The sequence below is a fragment of the Rhineura floridana genome, chromosome 12 (assembly GCF_030035675.1).
Source record: "Rhineura floridana isolate rRhiFlo1 chromosome 12, rRhiFlo1.hap2, whole genome shotgun sequence".
In the NCBI taxonomy this organism is placed as follows: Eukaryota; Metazoa; Chordata; class Lepidosauria; order Squamata; family Rhineuridae; genus Rhineura; species Rhineura floridana.
The window spans coordinates 16,140,896-16,168,306 of NC_084491.1; the positions used below are offsets into that span (position 1 = coordinate 16,140,896).

General features: G+C 41.8%; 1 protein-coding gene across 6 annotated transcripts in view; it reads right to left on the reverse strand.

The window, feature by feature from the left end:
- The window catches only part of EBF2 (EBF transcription factor 2), a 378,097-nt gene that overhangs the window by 86,145 nt on the left and 264,541 nt on the right, over positions 1 to 27,411 (reverse strand). For all 6 annotated transcript variants that reach the window (XM_061592314.1, XM_061592315.1, XM_061592317.1 and 3 more), the window contains one exon: positions 21,843 to 21,924. In XM_061592314.1, the coding sequence (XP_061448298.1) occupies positions 21,843 to 21,924 (82 nt within the window). The remainder of the gene's footprint in view (positions 1 to 21,842; positions 21,925 to 27,411) is intronic.

Here is a 27,411-nt window from a genome sequence, read left to right on the forward strand (position 1 = left end):
GAAAGTTGACACCTACCCCCTCCTCTGCCTTACCTCAGGCTTTCTTGCCTCAAGGTCTCTAGTCTGGTTCCCTTCCAGTATCTGACCGCCAGACTAGGAGCGATCCAATTTGTGGATCTCCTTTGTTTTTTCCAGGCATTAACAGCAACCGTCAAGTGTGTATGTGTGTGTGTGTGAAATTGGATTGGGACTGGAACATTGAAGGGTGGTTTCCTTTACACCAGGGGTGGCTAAGCTGTGACCCCCCAGATGCTGTTTGACTACAACTCCCATCATCCCTGACCATTGGCTATGCTGGCTGAGACTGATGGGAGTTGGAATCCAACAACATGTGGAGGGCCACAGGTTCACCACCCTGGCTCTAAACCATTACCCAAACTGAACCAATCCTAAAGAGGGGGCAAATCACAGCTGGGGGGTATTTTCCTTAGGAAATCGGCATGGAGGAAAGAGTTAAGCCTTCTTCTCAGAGTTGGTGTCCTGATCAAAACCGCCCCCTCCTTCACTGGCACTATGAGAGATACTATTCATCAAACTTCCACATCACATCTAAGTCCGGCTCTGACCCATGCTGTGAAGACAAACAGTTGCAGCAAAAGAGGTAAAACAGGGGTAGCATTCAGGTCTCCTCACCCGAAGACATTCAGTCTGTTGTCAACTAGTCCCCACTTGCCTGACTTACAACCAGCCAAGGAGGTGGCCTCGTCTGTCACCTTCCTCTTCCTAAGTCTCACTGTTAGCCCATGTAGAACTCAGCAGGGAGGAGGAGGGCAGGACTGGAATTAGATGGCCATGCCTGTTGTTGGCTCCGGCTCCACCTATTGTTGGCCTCTCTGCTTTCTACCTTACCTGTCCCACAACTGGGACATGTGTCCCTTGGCATATCTTGATTGCAACACATGTGTTACCAGTAACACTATCAATGCCATGTGATACCCATAGGTTATAGCATATATGTTCACTAGAACGCTATCTGTTCACTAGAACACATGCTGTTTATCACAACAAAAATAATATAATTGGATTCCCCCCTCCTGCTTCTGCTTCTTCTAGTTTGGGCAACTAGAATGATAGAGAGAATTCTGCAAAAGGGAATGGCTGGCATCCTGAACAACAACACTCCGCATTGCAATATTTTGTAATAGCTAAGGCTGCAATCCAATAAACACTTACCCAGGAGTAAGTCCCATTGAACCCAATGGAGCTTACTTCTGAGTAGACATGTACTGGATTGCAGCCTAAGAACTGAACGTCCAGACTCAGAGGCAGTATACCTCTAATTGCTGGACACTGAGGGCAAACTAGCAACGAGCCGAAATCTGTCCTCCAGTTTCTCAAATGTTTTCTTCTGCAAAAGAGGCTTCCATTTTTCTACCCCATTCTCAGGACACTTTAGAATTTCTTTAGAATATTGGCTGGTAGAGGGTATGGAGTTTGTTTTATTGTTGCAAAGTGCGCAAGGGTAGTGAATGTGTTTCTCTTTCAGGAAAACATTTCTTCTGCACTCTGCAGCCTCCCTGGCTGCCCACACTTCCCTATATGAAACCCCCTGCCCCAGAACAAGTTATCTCATATCTTCTCCTGGGCTTTGATTGAGTGCAGGCTCCTAGGACAACGGCAGACTGCAGACCATTGGTAGGATGGTTTACAGAGGAAAAGAAAGAACACTCACCAACACCCTTCAGCCACCTCAAAAATAAGGAAAGCACATCAAAAACCCTGCAACCCATGAGAATTTCACCAACGTTTTCCCTCCATTTTGATGATGTTTAAATGTATTTTTTTCCCCTCGCTCATTGGTGGAGAATGGTTGGAAAGATTTCAAGAGAACTTTTTTGGCACAGCTCTAAGCAGAGTGCTAGTTAATCTTCATCTTGTTCTACCAAAGCATTTCCTTCACCTTGAGTCTTTCATCTATTTAGAAAAAACATTCCCTGGCTCCTGATACCAACTGAATGATTCTTGGCTACGTTAATGGTGATCTGTTGTTTTCACTGGATTGTTTTCGTTGTATATTGAATTCTCTTTGAATTGTTGTTTGGTATCGAATTGTACTTGGCATTATCTTAATGAGAGGAACAACAACAAACAACAACAACTTATTCTACCAACGAAAAGCTGCTTAATATTATGAATATGAAATTGTTCTGTAGTTGAAGACAGCTCCACTCAATTTCTTGACAAAAATAGACCACCACCAAGCATGTTTTATACTGAAGAGTTAAAAGTCAATGTTTTTTTTTTTTTAAAGGAAGCGGACATTCCTCCAGTCTCCAGCTCCCAGGCCCTCCTCCTTTTACCAGCCAACTGCTTTCCCCCAGTGAGTATTTCCTGGGTCATGGAGGATGACCCTTTCCATCTGGAATCAATCAGTCAACTCCTGACAACTTCCTGAAACACCTCACTCCATTTCCTGTTCTCTCCCCCTTTTCCCATTCCCCCCTGGTTCGTTTTGCTCTTCAAAACTGCAGGCCACAGCAACTTAATGTTAGAGGGTCAGGCACAGTTAGACTCCAAAACACTACACAAGGAAACCTTTGACCTTCAGAAATCTTTACATCTTAGCTAAACAAATCAAGGTCAATATTTCTTACCATTATCTTGTTAACCATTTAGGTGCTTTCCCCCTCTCCCCTCCCTTCTTTCGCCAAGGCTCTCCTGATGGCATATCCATCAATACCACTTGTTCACCCAGGATCATAAAACATGACATGCTTTTGTTTTCTTTAAGGGTATTTGAGGCTGGTGAAAGGCATTGGACTGACATCCCTGGAGATCTAGGTCTGTTAGTCTAACTGCTGAATGGCTACACCATACGTAAGGATCTCTTGCAGGCAAGATGTTGGGCTGAGGGCCTTCTGAAAGACTCTTCTTGTCTGGGTTGGCTTTTGCTGGCCAGTATTAAGCAGCAAATTCAAAGGTGATTTGAATTGTGATGTCGTAAATATACATTTAATTACTTCAGTGGTTGAGAGAGTCAACCCTCATTCTTGCTCACATATTCCCTCCCACTCACCCCACTTTACAATTATGTCCCTATCCCATTGCAAGTTATCAGTTCACGCTTCCATGTTTGCTACTTGCTGGTAGTAACATTAAAAGATGTCTGTGCATGCAGCAAAATGAGATAGTAACCAGGGAGGCAAGGCCTAAGATGGCAGAATAGGTGCTACCATTTCATACTGTATATAATAGGGAGAACACCCCATGAAATTGCTCAACCACATTTTTAATTATTATTTATTAAATTTCTATCCCACTATTCCTCCCCAAAGAGCCCAGGACAACAAACATGAAAAAGTTAAAACAAGTTTTACAAACTATTTTAAATGTTAGACTCCCCAGCTAACAGATCTGCTCTTACAAGGCCTGGTGCAGAACTGCTAGCTAGAAAAGGCTCCATTTCAATTAGCAGAGTAGCTCTCCATCATCAGATTTACTAAATGAGTAAGTGTCCCCATCTTCCACTTCACACCAGTTAGCACCAGGACAGCAAACTCAGCAGACACATAGTTCACTTGGTCACAGTCTTCTCCATTATGGTGAGATGTACTGCATTTCTCTTTAAATTATAGTAATTATTTCTAAATTTGCATTTATATATATAAATCAGCCTATACTCCAGTTTAGGCCTGAGAAGAGGGACTAGTTTCAGAAGTAGGAAAGGGGAAATCACACACATGCACACACATACACACACACACACACACACACACACACAGAGAGAGAGAGAGAGAGAGAGAGGGATGGGATCCATTGGTCAGTGTAAGTTCAAAAGCATTCCATTGACCTAACAGGCTAGCATCGATATGAGTTTGTTCTGTATCTACTAGCTGCTGCTTTTACCAATCTGGGGTGGGGGGAGGTGTTGGCTCTGAAAAAATATTGATATTGATATCAATATTTTAAAAGGAAATATCAACATTTTGAAGGAAATATTGATATTTCCCTTAAAATATTGATATTTTAAAGAAATTATATTTTAAAAGGAAAAAGCAATAAATTATCGTTCTTACAATTGATGTTTTAGAGCAGATTTTTAAAAAAAATCTTTCAAAAATACCCACAGAAATTCACTACATTAAAATCTGATCCTCAGCAATTGAGAATAAGCGAATTAATGGAAATTCAGCACCAAATCCAAATTGGGCAGAATTCTAGCACAACCCTGCATACACACCTCTTCCCCTGCTATGCTGTATAGTACTAGAAGGCTTCCAGGCCAGAATCTGGGCATTTTATAGCTACATACTTGGGGTTCAGAAGAGTAGGAAAGGAAAGAGTCGTTTTTCCTTTCTTTCCCCTAAGACATCCCTGTATAGTGCAAGTGGGAGTTATTTAACCGCACAGCATGCATCCACCACTCCCAGTCCTAGTACCTTTCAGGATAGTCATCAGACAGCTGTCAAGGGATTGAGCATATAGGAACATAGGAAGCTGCCTTGTATTGAGTCAGACCATTGGTCCATCTAGCTCAGTATTGCCTACCTGACTGGCAGTGCCTCTCCAGAATTTCAGATAGAGTTCTCTCCTAGCCCTATCTGGAGATGCTGGGGACTGAACCTGGGACTTTCTGCATGCAAAGCAGATGCTCTACCACTGAGCTACGGCCCTTCCCTATCTATTTATCCTCTCTCTTCCACTTTCCTTTCCCACCCCAGCTCAACATTCCATGTCTCGACTGTTCTCAGCTATAGACTTAGAGACTCACAAAGTCTCCCAATGTCTGGTTCCTTTAGACACTTTCTCCTCTCTCTCTAGATTTAACTGCCATCAACATTCTTTAAACCCTGGGACCTCACACATGCTTGTTTGTCTGCTTTGGACTGTAAAAATGTCTTGTTCTTTCTGCCCAGCCTGTAGAAACCACTCCTTCAGTGGTCGCTTCCAGACTGATTGGCACTCAGTCGCCTGAGTTTGCTACTAGAGGGCACCAGGATGAGAACCAGTACTAGCTGAAATATATTGGTATCAAACAGTGTACTCAAGGACATCCCATTGATTGAAATGGTCCTCTGCTAGAAGAAGTGCTCTGAGTTTTGTGTTCCCAATAAGTGCACAGAAGTTTGCGCAACCTATCCCATCCCTCTGAAATGCTGCGGGGGAAAATCCTGTTATGGTTCCAAGAGAGGGGCGGGAGTCCTTTATGGCACCAGACATCTGGAAACAATATGAAATTCCTGATGTACTTTCCCTTATAACTGTTCAGTTGCACTAGCACATTTTTCCAGTTTTGCGAAAGTTGCTATGATGCAAATTTTCAATATTTATTATTATTTTCAACACGGGTAGAAGAAAAACAACCCATGGCAGTCCTCCACTCTGCTCTCTCTTCCCATTCAGACAAGTTTCCCAAAGATATCAAGGGAGGTTCCTTTATGGAAGGAAGAGATAAAATGAACAATTTTTTTTTCTTTGTGAGTGTGCACAGATTTAGTTAATATGGATTAGTTTGTCTATGACACTCTGTAATCACTTTGGGGTTCATACAATAACAGAGGTTAAATAATGGCTGGAGGAGAGCTTAATTCAAAAACCTGGGTGGATGCAATTTTGACTTGTCCCAGATCTGTGGGAGATATCTGAGAGTTGCTCTGAGAATATGCTGGTAAGCCACCTCCACATTTAGTATTTTTCACGACAGATCCAACCCATACTGGAACTTTAGGTTTGCAGCAGAATTAAAATGGATGAAAGTGCATTGGTAAAAAAAAAGGAGATGCCCTTTGAGATGCTCACAGATTTCATTTTGTTCCTATTTTTAAACAAACCAGCCCAATTTGCACTCCCTGGACAAGTTATCCTTCAGCTTTCACACTTCTCAGGATTTTGCAATACAGTTCTGGTTCTAAAAATGCATCTAAAATGCCTGTTTAAGGTGAAAATACATACAAAACTGAATATTTGAAGGTAAAATGAATATGAGTGCAGAATGATGCAGAAATGGAACCGAATGGACTTGTGGCTGCGCACACACATGATATTTCATTCTAGAATCAATGGAGACAGAGTACTTTGTTTTTCTAGCTAGTCCACATGCAATCTCAGCCTGTTGCATATTTTTTGTCCATGAAAAGTGCTTCTGGAAAACTGATTTCATTCCAAAGCTAAGCAGCTCATTTCAGACTGATTCCGAATTGCCCCACAGTATACGAAAACAGATGAAAACAGATTAAAGAGGTCCTGGCAATGGTGATGTGTGTATTTGCACCTGTCCAATGATGTTATGGGTGGGTGTATACCAAGATCTCAATCACCCCTTCATTCACGTGGGGCAAGTGGAGGGAGGAAAAGGTATGCATAACTTAATCAAGGGGATTGTGGATACCAGGATCTTGAATCAATCTAGATTGAAAGCAGCATGTTGAGGACAAGCATGAATGATTCCAGACTGAGAAAGAAAAACCCTACATATCTGTTGTACAAATGGGTTAGTGTGCACACAGCCTATGAAAGAATACATGCAAACCTGAGATGGACTGGAAACAGAATGATCTCTTCATCAAAGAGTGCTTATCAATGGTTCCTTCTCAAACTGTGTGGAAGTAATGAGTGGGGTACCACAGGGCTCAGTCCTGGGCCCAGTGCTCTTTAACATTTTTATTAATGACTTGGATGAGGAGGTACAAAGCATGCTTATCAAATTTGCAGATGATACAAAACTGGGGGGCATAGTTAATGCCATGGAAGACAGAAACAAAATTCAAAGGGACCTTGATAGACTGGAGCATCGGGCTGAAAACAACAGAATGAAATTCAAGAGGGATAAAAGCAAAGTTCTACACTTAGGAAAAAGAAACCAAATGCACAGTTATAAGATGGGGGATACTTGGCTCAGCAGTATGACATGTGAGAAGGATCTTGGAATTGTCATTGATCACAAGCTGAATATGAGCCAACAGTGTGATGTGACTGCAAAAAAGGGAAAAGCTATATTAGGCTGCGTTAACAGAAGTATAGTTTCCAAATCGCATGAAGTACTAGTTCCCCTCTATTCAGCACTGGTTAGGCCTCATCTTGAATACTGCGTCCAGTTCTGGTCTCCGCACTTCAAGAAGGATGCAGACAAACTGGAATGGGTTCAGAGGAGGGCAACAAAGATGATCAGGGGACTGGAAACAAAGCCCTATGAGGAGAGATTGAAAGAACTGGGCATGTTTAGCCTGGAGAAGAGAAGACTGAGAAGACTGATAGCACTCTTCAAGTACATGAAAGGTTGTCACATAGAGGAGGGCCGGGATCTCTTCTCAATCGTCCCAGAGTGCAGGACACGGAATAATGGGCTCAAGTTGCAGGAAGTCAGATTTCGACTGGACGTCAGGAAAAACTTCCTACTCTTAGAGCCATACAACAATGGAACCAATTACCTAGAGAGGTAGTGGGCTCTCCGACACTGGTGGCATTCAAGAGGCAGCTGGACAGCCATCTGTCGGGAATGCTTTGATTTGGATTCCTGCATTGAGCAGGGGGTTGGACTCGATGGCCTTGTAGGCCCCTTCCAACTCTACTGTTCTATTATTCTATGATCCCTATAAGACCAAATTTTAAAAAATGAGAAACAGAGAGAACCGAAATTGATGGATCCCTTCATCCCTAATCCTGGCTCATATGAAGCCCTGGGTCACAGGCTAAACATTATATCTTGTTTCCCAAAATGTCTTTACAACTTCTTATTAGATTGCAAATATGCATTGCAAAGCAAATGGTCTCAGAGCATGAAAGCATCAAATACAGGAAGCTTGTTGAAGTTGAGCAGGTCTAGATCTGGGCAGTAGCTGGACAGGATGCTGCCAGTGAACCTCAGGTACATTGCCTTAAGCACAATCATGGAAGAAATGAGCTGCTGGGATCTGTGTGTGGCTGTCCCATGTGGTGAAGCACTGAACTGCAGATGGTAGCTTCTCAGTGACGTAGTGTCAGTCACTTGACTGACTCTCCCCACTAAAGCTGACTCCTTGAACAGGAAGGATTCTAAGCATTCTTCTTCTTCCAGTTGAGTCTTGCTTGGACAACAAGCACTGCTCTGTTCTTATATATATGTTTCTGACTTCTGGCTTGCTCCTCAATCCTGCCTCCTGGCTTGTCCAGCAGTGAACAGGATATTGAGCTGGAATCTACAGCATCACCAGCTGAGGAGCTAAACTGCATTCCTGGCTCTGAAACATGTTGCTGATTATCAGGGCCCTGCTGAACCTGAGGTTGGTAGACAGAAACCTACTGAAGCATATCCCACAACATCAAGACCCATAGAACCAGAGTCAGGACTTTTTCCTTCCAGGTCTGAGGATCAGGAAGCTTCCCACACTTCCTCAACAGACCAACTGCACAAGGACTGCACTGGGTGGAAGACCATGAAGTATAGGAGAAGTGCCCATCTCCAGGCCAGAAGGTTGGCTCTTGAAGAGATTCTAGTTCTCAAAAAAGGGGTGGAGCGCAGGACAGGTTGATTGAAGGAGAGGTTGATTGAAGGCAGAAGTTCAAAAGGTTTCAGTTCAGTTGAACATTAGGAGCTTTCCTTGGTGCTGTAACAACTGACCTGCCTTTCCCTGCAGGCTGCTCCATGAACATGGAACCAGAAAACAACAACCAATTCTGGCTTGTTCCTTGACTCTCCCCTATGGTTTGTTCTTTGGTCTACACCTATCAGCCTAACCAAACAAGCAAGCCCCGCCACTGGACAGTAAAGAGCTAGTGGAAGAGGAGAGGCATGTAGTGGCCTGAGAAAGAACTGTGAACGGAGGGATGTCCTATTTGCCATCCTTGGGCCACCCTAGGAAACTCACCAACCTAAATCTGCTGTAGCCTGCAACTGGGTGTGTGGAATGCAGCTGACTGCTGAATGGGACACAGCCTATGGGCAGCCTGAGGAAACTCTGTTCACCTTGGTGCCGGCCCATAAAAACAAGTCTAGAGTGATGAGATTAGGATGATGTCAGCAGTTTCCCTCTTTGTTGTGAGATTTTGGGGATGAGCCCTGGGAGAGTGCCAGAGTGATGGATGGAGTCCTGGGTGAGAGCCAGGAGGCTGAGAGGAGATGCATGTGCCAGAAGGAGAAGAACTTCAATTCTCCAAGTGCAGGGCCTGTGCCAGGGGGTGGCCAGGTCAGGCCCTGGCCAAAGGCCCCTGTGGCCCGGAGGGGCCCCTGAAGGTCCCCTCCTTAGAGTGGGAGGGTAGCGCTGCTGCAGATCAGAGAGGGAGCTCCCAGGCATCCCCCCAAAACAGACAGTGAAGGCTTCAATATGCCTGCATACATGCCCCACCTACCTCTCCTGTCCTTGAGAATGCCATGCGTGCTGCACAAACATGCCTGCCTTCAACTAAGATGGCAGCAACGGTGTCCCTAAGGGGCTGACACCCCTACTGCCATCTTGGTTGATGGCAGGCATGCACACATCATTCATGTGACACAATGTGAGGTGAGGTAGGTGTGATGTGCAGGTGGGCACCTCAGGCCCAGGGCAGGCTGGTGCCAAAGGGCCCAGTCATGCCTGGCGCTAGCCCTGTCCAAGTGGTTTAGCAGTCAGTCCCTCTTCCCAGGGAACTCTCGGAATTGTAGCTCTGTGCAGAGAATAGGAGTCTCCAAAGAACTCTCAGCACCCTTCACAAAACTACACTTCCCAGGATTCTTTGGGGGAAGCCATGATTGTTTAAGGTGGAAAAATATGGGAATAAAGGTATGGTGTGAAGGTGGCCTGGGTCTTGTGAAAACACTGCATATTAAATAATTTGGAACAAAATTCAGTGATTAGCATAATAGTGTGAAAGGAAGAACTCAGTACAGAACAGAAAGATTCTACTCCTTTAACCCATTTGTGTGAATAAATGGGTGGAGAAAACAAGTTATATATGCATCTGTACCACCATATGAAGTGATAGGGAGAACACTCTAAAGAGTGTGTGGCATGCATTCCAGATTATTTGGTCTGTAGTAAAAGGGTATAATAGAGTGTAATTTCTACTGTTGTGAAACCTGACCGTAGAAGAGCTTTGGAAGCAGTGAGGAAAATGCCTGATTCAACAATTTGTCTCTACAGAGCTTTCAAATATTCCTAAGCAGTTTAGAGGATCAGTACTCGGTTAATTTAACAACTTGCAGGAAATGTCCTTTGCCTCTTCCTCCTCCCAAATTAGAACCATGAAGGGGGGAAAAGAAATGATTCAGACCATTTGCTCCCAGACCATATATGTACAATGATGTACATACAGAGCTCTGGAATGCACAGATTGGCCCAGTCTGTTCCAACCATCCCACATGCACAAGGGGGGTTGCATTCAAACATGCTAGATCCATATGGAGGATCTACTCATCCACACAAGGAATCTTGTAATAAATCACTGGATTTGGGAGGGCTAGGTATTCCAGTATGCCTCAATCTGAAAATGCTTGATTAATTGGGGCGAGTACGAATTCTTAAGATGCATTAAGCTGATGAGATTCATTCAAGTACAGATTGTGAAGTGGAACAGGTTTTGAGGATGGAGTTTCACACCGAAAGGTGACATCCCAGTGATGACCTCGCATTCATTGATGTTTTACCACACTCTAAATCAACTGCGGTCTAACAGGTTTATCATGGGCAGGGATGGAAGGATCTGTTGATTTCAGCTCTCTCCATTTCTCATTTTACTAATCTTAAATTCAGTTCTCCACATTCTTGCGGCAATTTGCAGATTTTTTTAAAAAATCATGAAAATTCTTCAGCATTTCAGTGAAAATTTATCCTAATAAACACATTTGTATATGCAGTTTTGACTAATGTGCTCATTTTTGCAAGCAATTTCTCCTATTATAATGCATTTTGTATGTTATCTTTGTTAATATATTCATTTTATGCACACTTTTACCTAATATATGCATTTTCATAAACATTGCTTGGTTGAAGAACTGCATCACAAAATTCAGATAAGTGTGAATTTCAAAGGATGCTTGTGTTTTGGTTCATTGTTTCAGAAAGTGCAGATTTGATAGATTTGCCTTTAAATGTGAACTGAATTAAATTTCTCCCACATCCCTAAACGTGCTACAACTACTCAGAGTAAATGTATTAAAGTGAATGGATATAACTAACTTAGGTTCATTAATTTCAATAGGTCTACTCTGAGTATAACTGAGTACAGCCCATTATTGCAATCATAATCACTAACCATCATTTATTTATTTATTTATTATACTTGTATACCGCCCCATAGCCGAAGCTCTCTGGGCGGTTTACAGTAACTAAAAACAAATACAATTTAAAATACATTTTTTTAAACAAACAATTTAAAACACAATTTAAAAATTTAAAACAATATAAAACACATGCTAAAATGCCTGGGAGAAGAAGAAAGCCTTGACCTGGCACCGAAAAGATAACAGTGTTGGCACCAGGCGGACCTCGTCAAGGAAATCATTCCATAATTTGGGGGCCACCACTGAGAAGGCCCTCTCCCATCATTATCACCACCACCATGTTTAAAGAGAATACAGGTCCCTGCCCCTATGAGATTACATTCTAGAAAAGAAGAAGGGAATTTGAGGGAAATGGTGGTGGGGTAAATGGGAAGAATATGCTACTATTGCAGAAACAAGTAAATCAAGCTAAAACAAAATTAGCAAACATAACTAAAAATTACACCATGCTTATTTTATGTGCTGCGTTAATATCTGAAAAGCTTCCTCCCCACCTCACTAGTCAAAAGTAGTTGATAGTGGATAGCATAAGGCTATCAATGGCTGCTAACCATTATGACTATGTTCTGCAGTCGGAAGCAGTATGCCTCCAAATACCAATTACTGGGGATCACAAATGGGGAGAGTGTTGTTACGTTCAGATCTGGCTTGTGGGCTTCCCATAGGCATCCAGTTGGCCACTGTGAGAACAGGATGCTGGTCTAGACACACCTTTCACCTGATTCAGCAGGGCTCTTCTTATGTTGTTAGTAACATGATTGAAATGCTATCTTTAAATACACCCAGAGCTTTACTTGGAAGTTATCGGTGATATCTAGCACACAGAGTAGACCCACTTGAATCAATGGACAGGTATTAGATATCACCCTATTGTTTTGATAGCTCGGTAGTGTACACTTCCCTTACACTGATTAAATTTTAAGTGCAGTAGAGCAAAACCTCTGGGAGCTGTTAACATACAGGATTTAGTCTGTCCAAAAGTTGTGACATTGGGTTACAGCCAACTAAGATCTATTCAGAGCATATCCATTGAAATTAATGAATCCATGTTAGTAATGTCTATTGATTTCAGGGGGTTTACTCTGACTAAAACTTAGTTGATTACAACTCTAAAATGACACACACATACAACCTGGAAATAGACAACTAAAAAAAGATCCTTACAGATGTGTGCAGTTTGATTGGTATCAGTTTGACTGGTATTGTAACTGTTCACTATATTTCCAATTAATTTTATGAAATACTGCCTTGATAGAAATGAAAAAAGTCCATAAAATATATATGTAATGGAAAACTATTCATTAGGAAAAATTACTCTTATGTCACATCACTGATCATGTCTCACGGTAAGTGCTGCTACACATTACAAGGTGACTGAGGGAGAACTCAACACGAAGATGCTATTTTTGGTGGCAGCCTAATGTATCCAGTAATGAAGTGATAAGGAACCACTTTCAGGGCCACATTCCCTTCTGAGCAACCTATGGAGGCCATGGTATCGCTGGTAGGGGCTAAAGGCAAACGTGGGCAGAGGAACAAATGTGAGTTTTACCTTCGTCAATTAGATTAGTTTCTAGACACACGCAACCCTCTATATCCTCCATCCAGGCAAACAAGGAGCATTATCAGAGTTCAAGGTAAGGGTAGCTGAGGATTCAGATTACTTTGGATTTCTCATCGGATTTTGCACTCTGCATGCGACACAAGCATGCTTGCTGTGACATCAGTGGTTTTTCTGTGAGATCAGATTTCCCTGACTTCCGACCACACAACGCACAAGCTCTGACTGCAGCTGCTGAGTCCACCCAAACCTCCACCTGCAAAAGGATGTCTTCTCTTCCTCCTTCTCCTCTGCAATCTAGCCCAGCTTGGAGGAGCCAGTGCTACATCACTCCTTCCTGCCACCTGGGAGGGGCATCTCCTTTTCTGCCTCCTCTTCCTCCTTTCGGTCAGCCAGGACGCAGGATCCACGATCAGGGTCCCCCACCTTAGCCACCTCCTCCTCTCCCTGGATGGAGCCACCTGGATATGTGCCTAGTGATGGTCCTGGTGGAGGGTGTTTTGGGGGTTAACACTACAGAGATTGATTGACAAGGCTAGAAAAGTTGATCATTGTGGTTGTAGCCCTTAAAATGTGATTCTACCCTTGCAGGGCTGGGGGAATCAAATTGGATAAAGGAAGAAGGCAGTGGAAACAAGCAGGCAAGGTATGGAGTGGCATGCTGCTTTGCCAAATTTGGATCAGATCAGCTGCCACAAGCGGATCCCATCCCTAATTCAAGGACACATTCCAGCCATGCAAAAATGCTCACGGAGAGTGCAAAACAGGGCGGGTGTGGGATATGGCCTCAGAAGAGGGTATGTGTCCTGGGAAGAGTCAGACATTTGGCCCCCAGACCTCAGGTTCCCCATCCCTGTAGTAATGTGTGGTTCCTCCCTTGATGAAGTCTATCTTTTCTGCCTCCTCCCAATCAATCATAGAGGACAAGGGACAATATTGATGTTCTTCCAGAACTATCACCAGCCGACACAGATCACGTCTCTATCACCAGCCCACAGAGTGGTGGATTGAATGAGATTCAATAAAGTGAGTTTAAACTCTGGCAAGACAGAGGCCCTGTGGGTGAGTGGTTCCCATGTCTGGGAGATAGATCAGTTACTGTTACTGTTCTGGATGGGGTTGCATTCCCTCTGAAGGAACAGGTATGTAGTCAATGGGTGCTCCTGGATCCAATTTTGTCACTTGAGGCACAGGTGCCTCGATGGCTAGGGGTGTCTTTTAACCAGCTTTGGTTAGTAAGACAGCTGTGCCCGTTCCTGGACTGAGATAGCCTGGCCACTGTGACCTTGGCAGAATGCATCTAGGTTGCTGACTGGGGCATCAACACCATATAACACCTCTGCTGAGGAAGCTCGACTGGCTGCTACTATCCTCCCAGGTGCAATTCAAGGTTTTGCTTTTAGCATTGAAAGCCCTAAACAACTTGGGACCAATATATTTAAGGGACTGCTTTACTGACTATTAGGGATGGAAAGATCTGTCAATTTTGGTTCTCTCAGTTTCTCATTTTTCCAAGCTTCAATTGGGACCACATTCACACCATTTGTTTATTCCACTATTATTCCACTTTAAACAGTCATGGCTTTCCCCAAAGAATCCTGGGAACTGGAGTTTATGAAGGGTGCTGAGAGTTGTTAGACCACTATTCCCCTCATAGATCTGCAATTCTCAGAGTTCCTTGGAAAAAGGGATTGATTCTTAAACCTCTCTGAGAATTGTAGCTCTGGGCAGTGAATAGGAGTCTACTAACAGCTCTGAGCACCTTGAGAGTTTTAAAAAACTCCAGTGTCTAGGATTCTTTGGGGGAAGCCAAAGTGGAATAACTTCAAGTGGAATTTAAAGTGGAATAACAGTGGAATAAATGTATGGTGTGAATCAGAGCTTGGAAAAGTTACTTTTTTGAACTACAACTCCCATCAGCCCACTCCAGTGGCCATGCTGGCTGGGGCTGATGAGAGCTGTAGTTTAAAAAAGTAACTTTTTCAAGTTCTGGTGTGAATGTGGCCTAAGTTCTCCACATTTTTGCAGCAATTTCACATTTTTTAAAAAGAAAAATCATAACGAAAATTCTTCAGCATTTTAGTGTGAATTTCTCCTAATAAACACATTCTTGCAGGTAGTTCTCACCACTGTACACATTTTTGCAACCAATTTCTCATCATATAATGCATATTTGTGTTATTGTCAGACATATATTCATTTTTATGCACATTTTCCCCAATATATGCATTTTTGTAAATATTGGTTGGTTGGTGAATTACGTTGCACAATTCAAATAAGGGCAAATTTTGAAAGATGGCTGCGTTTCATTTCTCATATTGTTTTGGAAAGTGCAACTACAATAGCCTTGAGAAATAGGTTAGACTGACTATGACTGGCTGAACGTCATCCAGCAACATTCATGACTGAGTGGGGATCTGAACCCTGGTCTCCCAGGACCTAGTCCCATACTCTAACCATTACACCACACTGGCTTTCTTAAACTACAGTTCCCAGGAAGCTTTTTTAACCCTTTTTTAAAGTTGTTTTTTTTTAAATGTTTTTAATGCTGTTTTGTTTTAATGTATTTTAAGATCTGTTTTTATGATGTTTTAAAGTGTTTTAGTGCTCTGTTTGCTGCCCTGGGCTCCTGCTGGGAGGAAGGGCAGGATACAAAATAAATAAATAAATAAATAAATAAATAACCAAGCAAGTAAGCTTTGGGGCAAGCCATGTCCTTTAAATGCATGGTGTGGATGTGATGAACATCTCAATTAAAAGGAAAGCACTGAAAGGCAAAATGAAAACAAGTAAGTTCAAAATACACTAAGGGCCTGATGGAATAACAATGCCTTAAGCATCCATCTAAAAAAATAACCAGTCTCTAACCTTTCTTGGGAGGGGATTTCAAAATGGTGTGTGTATATGTAATGTCATGTGTAGCCCAATGTGGTGTAATGGTCAGACTGTTGCACTGGGACCTGGGAGACCAGGGTTCAAATTCCCATGAAGCCATGAAGCTTGCTGGGTGAACTTGGGGCAATCACAGCCTCTCAGCCTAACCTACCTCACAGGGGTGTTGTGAGGATAAAATGGAGACGGAGAATCATGTACACCACCTTCAGCTCCTTGGAGGAAAGATGCAATATAAATGTAAATCCCTGTTCCACAGCTTTCAAATAGAGGAATGCCCTTGGACAGTCCTTCAAACAGAGGACTATACTCTGTAAAGAAGGACACATGGCCACCCAACGACACGTCTTCTTTCAACAAGCCTTTTAAGCAGAGCCCTTATCACAGTCTGCGTCTGTGTTGGAATTATCTTTTGTTTTTAAAGCTCTTTTATTTTTTTTTAAAAAAAAGGTTTCTAAAGAATGGTAAGTGGCGGTAACGCAGCCAAAGCTCTGCTCACGGCCGGAGTTCGATTCCAACGGAAGGAGGAAGTCGAATCTCTAGTAAAAGGGGTCGAGGTCCACTCAGCCTTCCATCCATCCGTGGTCAGTAAAATGAGTACCCGGCATACGCTGGGGGGTAAAGAAAGGCCGGGGACGGAACTGGCAATCCCACCCCATATATACGGTCTGCCTTGAAAACGTCGGAAGACATCACCCTAAGAGTCGGAAACGACTCGCACTACAAGTGCGGGGACACCTTTACCTTTAGTGTTTTTAATGTTTTTGTTTGCCACCCTGGGCTGGGAGGAAGGGCAGGATATAAATTTAATAAATGAATAAATGGCTGTGACAATTATATGATCTTTATATGATCTAGCACTGAGAAAAATCACTCAGATCATTCTCTTTTCCCCCTTTTCTGTTTTCAAAACTGCTTAATTAAATCAAGAACAAGAAGAAATATCCCCCTTTCTCCTTTCATTCCACATTTACAAAATCTGCATGTTTTAACACTTCTGAGATGGTCTTGCATTTCTAGGATTGACAAGCATCCTTTGTGACCTCAGTTGTAATCTCTGAGCCACATTAATTATCTTTTGCTGATGTAGAGTGTACAAAAGAAATGGGATGAAAGATATGAATGAGTATGCGTTGTTTGGACTGTGACAGCATTACTGATACTTTGGGATGATTTTCACATCAAAAACACTTGACCCTGCATGGAATTCTTACCACTGTCTGCCTGAAACCCTTCAAATAAGTAGTATTTTTTTCTCTTATTCTTTTATATACCATTTGGAATGTTAATGTGGGATCCTGGAATCCTCAGGCACTGAGAGTATGTAGTGGGAGCTAGGGATGGTGGACAAATTTGATTCAGTTCTCATTTTCATTCAATTTGCCTTTCAAGCTGAATTGCTCAAATCCACACTTTCCAAAACAATATAAGTACCGAAACACAGCCATCCTTCAAAATTCACACTAATGTGAATTTTGTGATGCAGTTCTCCAACCAATGTTTACAAAAATGAATATATTAGTGGAAAGTGTGCATTAAAATTAAATATATTTGTGAAAACAACATATAAAATGTTGTATTAACAGAATATATATTACATACAATATACATACAATATATATATTACATACAACAAATAAATTAGGAGAAATTGCTTGCAAATTGGTCAAAATTTCTTGGTACATTGGTTAAAACTGCATACAAAACTGTGTTTATTAGGAGAAATTCACACTAAAATGCTGAAGAATTTTCATCAGGATTTTGGGGTGGGTTTTTTTTTAAGGGAAAAAACCCACCTCAAATGGCTGTAGAAATGCGGAAAACTGAATTTAAGAATGGAAAAATGAGAAACTGAGAGAACCAGAATTGACAGATCCTTCCTTAGTGGGGAGCACCAGAAAGACCTCAGAAAAAGTACATGTGAAAATGACCCCTCTTAGGCCTGGTCTACAGTGCAGTAGAATGAGGTGGCAGAATGAACTGTGTCGCTTCAGCATGCAGACGGGGAAGTCACATTATTTAAATTCTACAAAACATATTTTTAAATAAATATTATCTATACATATTTTTAAAGGAGGGGAGACCTGTGAAAGAGAGAGAGTTTCTGAATTAGTTTCTACTTGCAGGGAGATTTTTTTCCTTTTTATTTGTAACATGATCAGCACTCAAAAATGGATCCCCCCCTGCATTCTGAAATGGTACCAGTTGCATGGCTAGGGCAGGACTTTGGGGCTGAAGTAAAGGACTCCACTCATGAGACTGAACAGGCGGGTTCCCAATGCAGCAGGGTTGACTTACCACTTTATAATCTAGAGAGGGGCAGCCTCATAAGGCTATTAAGTGCATGCAGAGTCCAAAATCAGACTCTGCCAAATTGTGCCATCTACTTTACCACCTCAAGACTTTACCAGCTGATTTTACTGCATGTATAGGCCAGGCGTTAAGCAATCCCTCTTCAGATTTCAATCCAAGCCCTAAATCTCAAACTTTAATAAATGAGAGGTTCCCATAATAATATTCATGCAGCTGCAAACAGTGGAGCCTGGTGGCTCTGACGTCAGTGGAGCAGTGAATCTCCTCCAGGGGTTTGGTCAGAACTTTCAAGGTCCTGTACCTTGGACAGCTCCTTGAAAGTTTGGACTAAAACCCAGAGCAGATTCACTGCCCCACTGACATCAGAGCTACCAGTCTCCACTGGCTTCCATCCAAATGGCACACAATGTCACAACAGATGCAATATCCATGGGTAAAACTTGCATTTTTTTTCCAGGTCAGTGGCACGTTGCCTTGAGTGCTGGGAACAAGTGGACTCCACCGGATGTGTTTGCAACCATACTGGGAAATAAGGAGGCAAGACACAAGGCTGGGTGAGCTGGGCCATATTTATTTATTTTTACACAACAGATCTGCAGTAGGCAGCCCTGGTGCAGGATACAAACTGATCATGACCAATGGTGGGTGAGCTAAACTTGCCAAGGGTGAGTGAAAGCATTTCATTTATCGCTTCCCTTAATCCCCACCTTTTCAGGTGTATAGGGTGACCTTCTTGTTCCACTCCTGGGGACTCACAACCAGTCCCTGCCTCTCAAGCTAAGCTATGCCACAGGATTGTTGTGAGTAGGGATGGGCAAGAATATTCATTCAATTTGCCTTTCAAGCTGAATCTCTCAAATCCACACTTTCCAAAACAATATGAGAACAGAAACACAGCCATACTTCAAAATTCGCACTTATCCAAATGTTGTGATGCAGTTTTGTCCAGCCAGTCTTTTAAAAAATGCATATACTAGGGGAAAGTGTACATAAAAATGAATATACGGGTAAAGATAACTTACAAAAATGCATTATATGATGAGAAATTGCTGGCAAAAATGTATACATTAGTCAAAACTGCCTACAAAAATGTGTTTATTAATATAAATTCACATGCTGGGAGGAAGGACGGGATATAAATCAAATAATAAATAAATAAATTAAAATGCTGAAGAATTTTCATGAGGATTTCGGTTTCAAAGAAAACCACAAATTGCAGCAGAAATGTGGAAAACTGAATTCAAGATTGAAAAAATGAGAAATTGAGAGACCTGAAATTGACAGATCTTTCCATCCCTAGTTGTAAGGATAAAATGGGGAGGGGGAGAACTGTGTATGCCACTTTGAGCTCCTTGGAGGAAAGGGGGGATATAAATGTAAAAATAAGCAAATAAACTCTGGATGGACGTGACAGTTTCCCCCAAAAGGTGCTCCCTACCCTGCCAATAAGTTCCCATAGCCCCTGAGGTAAGTCTAATGTGCCTAGGCCTGCTCACCAGACCTTAACTACCTGATAACTTCCCACACCAACATGCCAATGTGGTTAACTTTTTTAATACGCCCTCATTGCATCTACCACTAAATCATTACAGTGTTGATGAAAAAAAAACCTGCCAGCCACGCCAGTTAGATGAAAAGCAAAACATTCCTACTCAGCCCCCAACAGCAACCAGCAAAGCCCGAACTAAATAAAGGGTAGGAAGGTGGACACCTAAAACATGAAGAGGCTGAAGGAGAGCAGAGCAAGCTTAAATACCCTCATGTCTCTCCAGTGTCGATTTATTGTGTGGATTAGGGATGTGCTCAAATTTTGCAAAATTCAATTTTGATACCTGATTTCCTATTTATTCACTTTTTTTGTACTTGTAGATCGGGTTTTTTTCTAGTGGTCTTCTGTGGCAGAAGCAGATTTTTTTAAAAAATCCACCTCAAAAATATCAATATTAATGTCAATATTACCCTCAAAATACCAATGTCAATATTTTGAGGAAACTATCACTATTTTTTTAAAAAAACTATGAAAAATGATGTTTTTTAAAATATTGATATTAATATCAATATTATTGTGGAAAAAAAACCCAATTGGTATTTATCGCAAATAGAGAACACTGATCCCTTACGACAGTGTTTCTCAACCATTTTTGCTCCATTCCCCGCTTTCACCATTGTTCAGAATATAATTCCCCCCTTCCCAAGAATCGATTTTAATCTGTGACATTCAATAAACTTTATTGAATGTCGCAGATTAAATTAAAAACAAACTACAATTTTACAGATTGTACATAATCTACAGGACATCACACTTTGCTGAATAGTGGTCCCAATTCCCCCCCAGAACCCTAAAATTCCCCCCCGGGGGGAATTCCCCCCTTGTTGAGAACCCATGCATTACGAAGTGGTACGCAGAGCTTGGAAAAGTTACTTTTTTGAACTACAACTCCCATCAGCCCCAGCCAGCGCTCTGGTACTGGTAGGAAGTTTGACAGAGCAAAGATCAAACTAGCACCGAAATGTGGATTCCATTCCTAGTGTGGATGCACGTTGAAGCCAGACACCAGGCCTTCCATTCCTAAAATGTCCTCAAAGGCTGCTCACCATCACAGCTACTTTGGGCACAGCATTAGCAGGATTCCACAAGAGAAGGCATCAGCAATCAAAGGAACAACTGAGAAATAACTATGCAGTTGTCATATAAGCACCACCACCCTAATTTTCATGGAAGATTATTAGATGGATTCTCTTTGGTGTACTGTATATAATGTGCCAATTTCAAATGCAAAGGGACATAAAGAAATGTACACTGATTTTCCAGTAATCTCCAGATTAGATTACTGCAATATGGGGGCTTTCCTTGAAGACAGCCCAGGAACTTCAATTTGTCCAGAATGTGATGGCCAGGGACTATTGTCTAGACCATATGATGCTAGCTTTGTACCAGATTTGAGTAACAGAGCGAGTTCTCTATCCCTCTCTCTAGAATGAAAGCTAACTTCCAAGCTTTTTTCTTTTTGAAGGATCAACCCAGTCTCCTACTCTCAGCACCTTTAAAAACCACCTGCAGCAAGACTTTGTCTTCATTCTTTCATTATGGTTGTATGGTTATCAAGCTACAGTAGCAGGATTGAACAGAGAGAGGAGAGTGGTTATGCTGGAGGCATTATAGTGGGAAGAAGAGAATTGCTGTGAAAGTGTTACGTCTGTACATAGCCTTAAACAATTCAGTGTAGAAAGGAGAGAGAAAGAGAGATGAGATTTAGTGCCTATGTCTCCTCACCCCCCTCCTCTTCTTTCCCTCCCCCAATGTTTCCAACTTGACACACTTCACCTCCTTCTGTGTTTTTATTAGCTGGTATTCTCAATACATCAGCGACAGCTATGATGAAACCAGTGGCAGATTTTCCTGCAAAGCAGCTGGGTCATTGTCCCATGGGCCTTGTTGCTTTTACCATGCAAGATCTTTAAAGTGACCATGCCTGGATCAGCTGCCGTTTTGAAAGAGCTTGAATGGAAGAATCTGAGCATGTTAAATAGTGTGTCTCTCTATATGTGTGTGTTTTGTGGTGTTCTTGTGCATGGCACACAGACAGAGCTACTTTGAAAAATTCAGAGATGTCAAAGTATCAAGAACACAGTTCCTGCTATGTGCAGATGTACATGCAAGTACTTTGCTTCTGGGTGTCAAATCAAATACACATCGCTGGTTGGCAGGGTACATCACTTCCCCTCTTGGGCATTCAGAAGGGGAAAGGGGGAGAAGCAAGGATTAAACACGACAAATGCTGAAAAACTTTAACAATATATGATGGGATTTATCATTTACTGTCATCTTGTTTATTACTCGCAGTGTCGGTGACGAGCAAAAAGACAGACAACTTACTTAGCAGCGAATCCCATAACACTTACCTGGAACCGTCGCATATCTCGAGGGTTCCCGGCTGTTTTCAAACAATTCTGATTGCACTTGAGGAAAAATTTTAAGAAGAATCTGTAGGGAGAAAGAGAGACTGTGTGTGACATCTTCCACTTTAAAAATTTGTGTCTGTTATTATTTACTTGCTTTGCACCGATATGATTGTGCCCTGTGGCAGAATCCACCGGGAGAGATCAACAGACTGTTTTGAAAGCACACTGTCAATTAAAATAGATTAAAATGACACTTCTGCCTGGATTTATTTGCCCTGCAAAGCAAAACCTAATGCTATTGGAAACCAGAGATCTTGAAAACCTTCTAGCCCAAAGACAAGCGAGGCAAAATACAATAGACTGAAGCTTCCATTGTGAGGACAGAGTGAGGAAAGCTGTACTAGGATTAATAAAACAAAAAGAAAGAATAAAAGAGAAGAGACATAGACTGCTCCCACCCTAGCATAAAGAAACTGGAAGTATTTGGCACTAATCACAAATGCAACTCTACAATTTATATCTCTGTGCCTGAGTCAAAGGGACATTCACATGTTATGTGGCAGCAAAACCGGGTTTTGCATTGAATGGTGCTCTGATAAGTGTATCCAGATTTTTCCAGGGGCTGTAGTTCTGTGATAGACCCCATGCTTTGCATGCACAGGGACCCAGGTTTAGTCCCTAACATCTCAACTCAATGGATCTCAATAGCAGCGCCGGGAAAGAGATTTTGGAGATCAACTTCTGGTCATGATAGACCAAGGCTGGGGAATCTTTAGCCCTCCAGATGCTGTTGGACTCCATTTTCCATCAGCCCTATCTAGCATGGTCAATGGTCAGGTATTATGTGGTCTAACAAAATCTGGAGAGCCACAGGCTCTCCCCATCCCTTTAACAGACAATGCTGAGCTAGCAGGTAAAACTACCTTCATTGTAAGGTAGTTTTATGCGGTGATCTCGTTCACCCACTACATTTTTAGCCATAATGAGGTCTAACATAGTACAGTGGACAGTATTTTTAGGGTTGGGGAGGGCATGGGTCAAATATCTTCTCAGTTCATCAACCTTCCTGAATAGCCTTGGGCAATTCTCTCTCAGTTTAAATTATTTTCTAAGATTGCTGGGAGCTTACATAAAATATAAATGTCATATAAGAGCTGTCCACAGACACACACCTCACAAACATATACTAAAACACGGAGGGGAAAGGTGGACTGCCCCCACCCCAATATCCAGGCATTAAGCAGAAAATCAGGAAAGAGGACTATCCTAAGACAGAGTGGGAAGTGCACAGACTTTGGGATTTTATTTGTTTACTTAATTTATATCCTGCTCTTCCTCCCAGAAGGAGCCCAGGGCAGCAAACAAAAATGCTAAAGCACTCTAAAACATCTTAAAAACAAAGCATTTTTAAAAACATCTTAAAACAAAACATCTTTAAAAACATCTTAAAACAAAACAGCTTTAAAAAGCCCAGCTTTAAAAACATCTTAAAAAGCAATTCCAATAGAGATGCAGACTGAGATGAGGTCTCTACTTGAAAGGCTTGTTGAAAGATAAGGTTTTCAGTAAGGCGCTGAATAGATAACAGAGATGGTGCCTGTCTAATATTTAAGGGGAGGGAATTCCAAAGTGCTGGTACTACAATACTAAAGGTCCACTTCCTATGTTGTGTGGAACGTATCTCCTGATAAGAGGCTATGTGCAGGAGGCCCTCAGCTGCAGAGCTCAGTGATCAGCTGGGTATATAAAGAGTAAGACCCTTTTTTAAGTGTCCTGGTCCCAACCTACATAGGACTTTGTACACCAAAATTAGAACCTTTAACTTGGATTGGGGACTATGGATGTGGTCCCACATGAAGAGTAGGGTAGTAGTAGCATTAAGAGAGTTGGGCTAGGGCAGAAGACACCTGGCTTAAAATCCCCAGAGGCCATGAAGCTTACAAAGTGACCGTGGCAGTCACTGTCTCTCAGCTACAACTTATCTTTCAGGGGTTGTTGGGATAAAATGAGGGGGGATTAAAAAGCAATGTACACTACCCTCAGCTCCCTTGGGGGGCCTGAAATGTAATGTGTAAATATGGATGGGAACACATTCCACGTCACATTTTTTCATTACACTGAAAAGTACAGGCAACTATAATATCTCCTAAAGTAGGAAGGGGGGCTACTTTATCCATTCATAGAGAATACTTATATTCTGCTTTATAGTCCTGAGAGGCTCTCAAAGTGGCTTACAAAGGACTCTTGCAATAACAATCTCACGCACATGTCTGTTATCAGGAACAGAAATAACAGTGTCCCTCTGGTGGAAGGAACACAGAGGTAGCATTTCCTGTCCTTGTCCTTCCATGGTGTTGCCGTTTAGCTTCTGCCTTTTAGGGAGCAGAAACACACTGAGGTCCCCTGAGGCAAGGGGGTGGGGCTGAGCAGTCAGCCCATGATAAGTCTTCACTTCTTAGCCATTGGCCTCACAAGGTTTTTTTCCCCAATCTCTCTTTTTCTCTCTCCTTACTTCAGATTTGGCCCCGTCTGTCCATATTCCCTGCCTGTGTCCAGTTTCTGTGCCAAGTTCTCATTTGCCTCTGTTTTTAACAACAGGTCAGTGGCAAGGTTGCTTCTCTATGATTTACCCATTTAAAGTAGGTGTAAACAAGATCTCTGATGGTATGGCCACATAGCTCACTTACTGCATGGTGGAATGGGGGAGATATTGGGTTCAGTTTGCATCTTAATGCAGATCTACCAAATGCACACTTCCCAAAACAATATGCGAATTGAAAAAAGCTAGCCTTTGAAATTAGCTCTTCTTCACATTTTGTTAACGTACTGCTCCAACCAAAAGAAATGTGCACATTAAATAGAAGTGTGCATAAAAATACATATATTTGTGAATATAAAATGCAAAAATGCATTATCTTAGCAAAAATTGCTTACAAACATGTACATTAGGAGAAATGCACAATAAAATGCTGACAAAGTTTCATGGGGAGTTTTTTTTATTAAATACAAACTGATGTAGAACTGTAGCAAACTGAATTTAAGATTGGAAACAATGGAAACTGAGCGAAATTGCAAATGACAGATTCATCCACCCCAATGGTGGCCAATTAAACTGAATCAGAAACATTAAACTGAATCAGAAACATTAAACTGAATCAGAAACTGATCAGAAACATTAGAAACTGAGTGAAACTGAAATTGACAGATTTGTCCACTCCTAATGGCAGCTACTTAAAGCAAATTTAAGACTGGAAACATTGGAGACAGAGTGAAACTGAAACTGACAAATTCATCCACCCATAATGGCAACCACTTAAACAATATAGCAAGATGACTCTAGGCCCATAATAGTTGACAATATGTGACATCTCTGCTGAAACATCTGCCCAGGCTGCCCATATGTTACCAGGCCAGTTTTAAGGCTCTTGGGTAGCTATACAAAGCCCTGAACAACTTGGGTCAAGGATAACTTAAGGACTTCCCAAGCCCTTATATCCCAGCCTGATTATTGAGATCATCCAGAGGAGCACTGTTAGTTGGCCCCATGTTACAGAAACCTGACTAGCCTCAACCAGAAGTTGGGTGTTTAGTGTAGCTGATCCCATGCTATGGAACACTCTTCTGGCAGAGGTTTGACAGGCATCCTCACTTTTCACTTTCAGGTGTATCTTAAAGACTTTTTTGTGCAGTGAGGCCTACGAAGCTATTTAATTTTTTGTAGCCAGTCATTTTAATGATTATTTTGTATTGTTTTAAACTGTTTTAATGTTGCTGTATACCACCGTGATGTTTTGCTAGAGGATGGTAAGTAAGTAAACAAGCAAATAAATAAGGGCACTATTGGAGGATATGGCTCCAGCCAGATAACTGTTTGTCCCAAGACCATCCACCATCCACCAGATTATTCACAGTGGGGCAGCTAGATCATTTTAGCTTCTAAACTTGATAGTCTTGGAGGGGTGTTATATGGCAACTACTGACGGGGCAGAAATTTGATTCAGTTCGCATTTGAAGCTGAATCTATAATTCGCTGTTTCCAAAACAATATGAGAACTAAAATGCCTTCAAGTCAATCCCGATTTATGGCGACCCTACGAATAGGGTTTTCATGGTAAGCGGTATTCAGAAGGGGTTTACCATTGCCTTCCTCTGAGGCTGAGAGGCAGTGACTGACCCAAGGTCACCCAGTGAGCTTCATGGCTGTGTGGGGATTCAAACCCTGGTCTCCCAGGTCATAGTCCAACACCTTAACCACTACACCACACTATATCACACTGAGAAATTGCTTGCAAAAATGTGTATATTAGTCAAAAGCACTTATAAAAATTGTTTATTAGGAGAAATTTGCACTAAAATGCTGGAGAATTTTCAAGAGGGTTTTTTATTTTTAAAAAATCTCAAATTGCTGCAGAAATGTGGAGAACTGAATTTAAGACTGGAAAAAAAATGAGAAACTGAGAGAACTGAAATTGATAGTTCTTTCCAACTCTAGTGGCAACATATATTATTTCACTTGCTTCAAAATGTGATAGGCCAGCCCTGTTTTGTTTGTACACTCTGCTGAGTGGGACCCTGGACATCTGCCCTAAAGTCCTGCCCCAATGGCACCAGGGATTATACAATTTTGCCTGCACTATATAACTGCTATGGAAACATCCCCAAACTGGCACCACATCTGGATATGCTCAAGCAAATGTAAATGTGACCCAAAGATCGGGGGGGTAGAGAACAGAAAATTAATTACAGATTTGGGGATTTCGCTATCCATTTTTTTCAAAGTTCCCCATCAGATATGGTCATAAAGATATTATGAGCTCACTCAAACATACTCCAAGGAAAAGTGGCCCCTTTAAACAGGCTCAAGGCCAGGTGGACCATTTCACATATTGTGACTGGGGGATAAATTGTGCAACTTGAAACAAAATGCTGAGCAATTTTTCACAGAGTGAGGAGCACAATGAGGTTAAAGTGTGAATAGTACATCTCTTTGTGACCTACTATGCTGTGCTGTATTAGATATCTGCATGCAACTGTGAGAGAGTTGTACAAGATGTAAAACATGCCATAGTTTGGGAAACAAAAGCCCTCTTGAACATAGTTTCATAGTTTACACAATCCAGACACAAAGATGTGAATGGGTCTGTCTAGAAATGGATGAATTTGTCAGTTTCGGTTTCTCATATTTCCAGTTATAAATTGAGTTCACATTTCTGCAGCAATTTGCAATTTTTAAGTCCTTGTGAAAATTCATCAGCCTTTCAGTGAAAATTTCTCCTAATATACACATTTTGAATGCTGTTTTGACTAATAAGCATGCATTGTAAGCAGTTTCCTTGAATAGAATGCATTGTGTATGTTATTTACTAATATATGCATTTTTGTGCATTGTTTAGTTGGAGAGCTACATCATAAAATTCAGAGAAGTGTGAATTTCTAAGAAACAACAGTATTTTGGTTCAGGCATTGGTTTGAGAAGCATGGATTAAGTAATTTCTTATAAAATTGCAAACAAAAACAATTTTCTCCCCCATCCCTAGGTCTGTCTGTGATCTATGTAGATCGAACTATC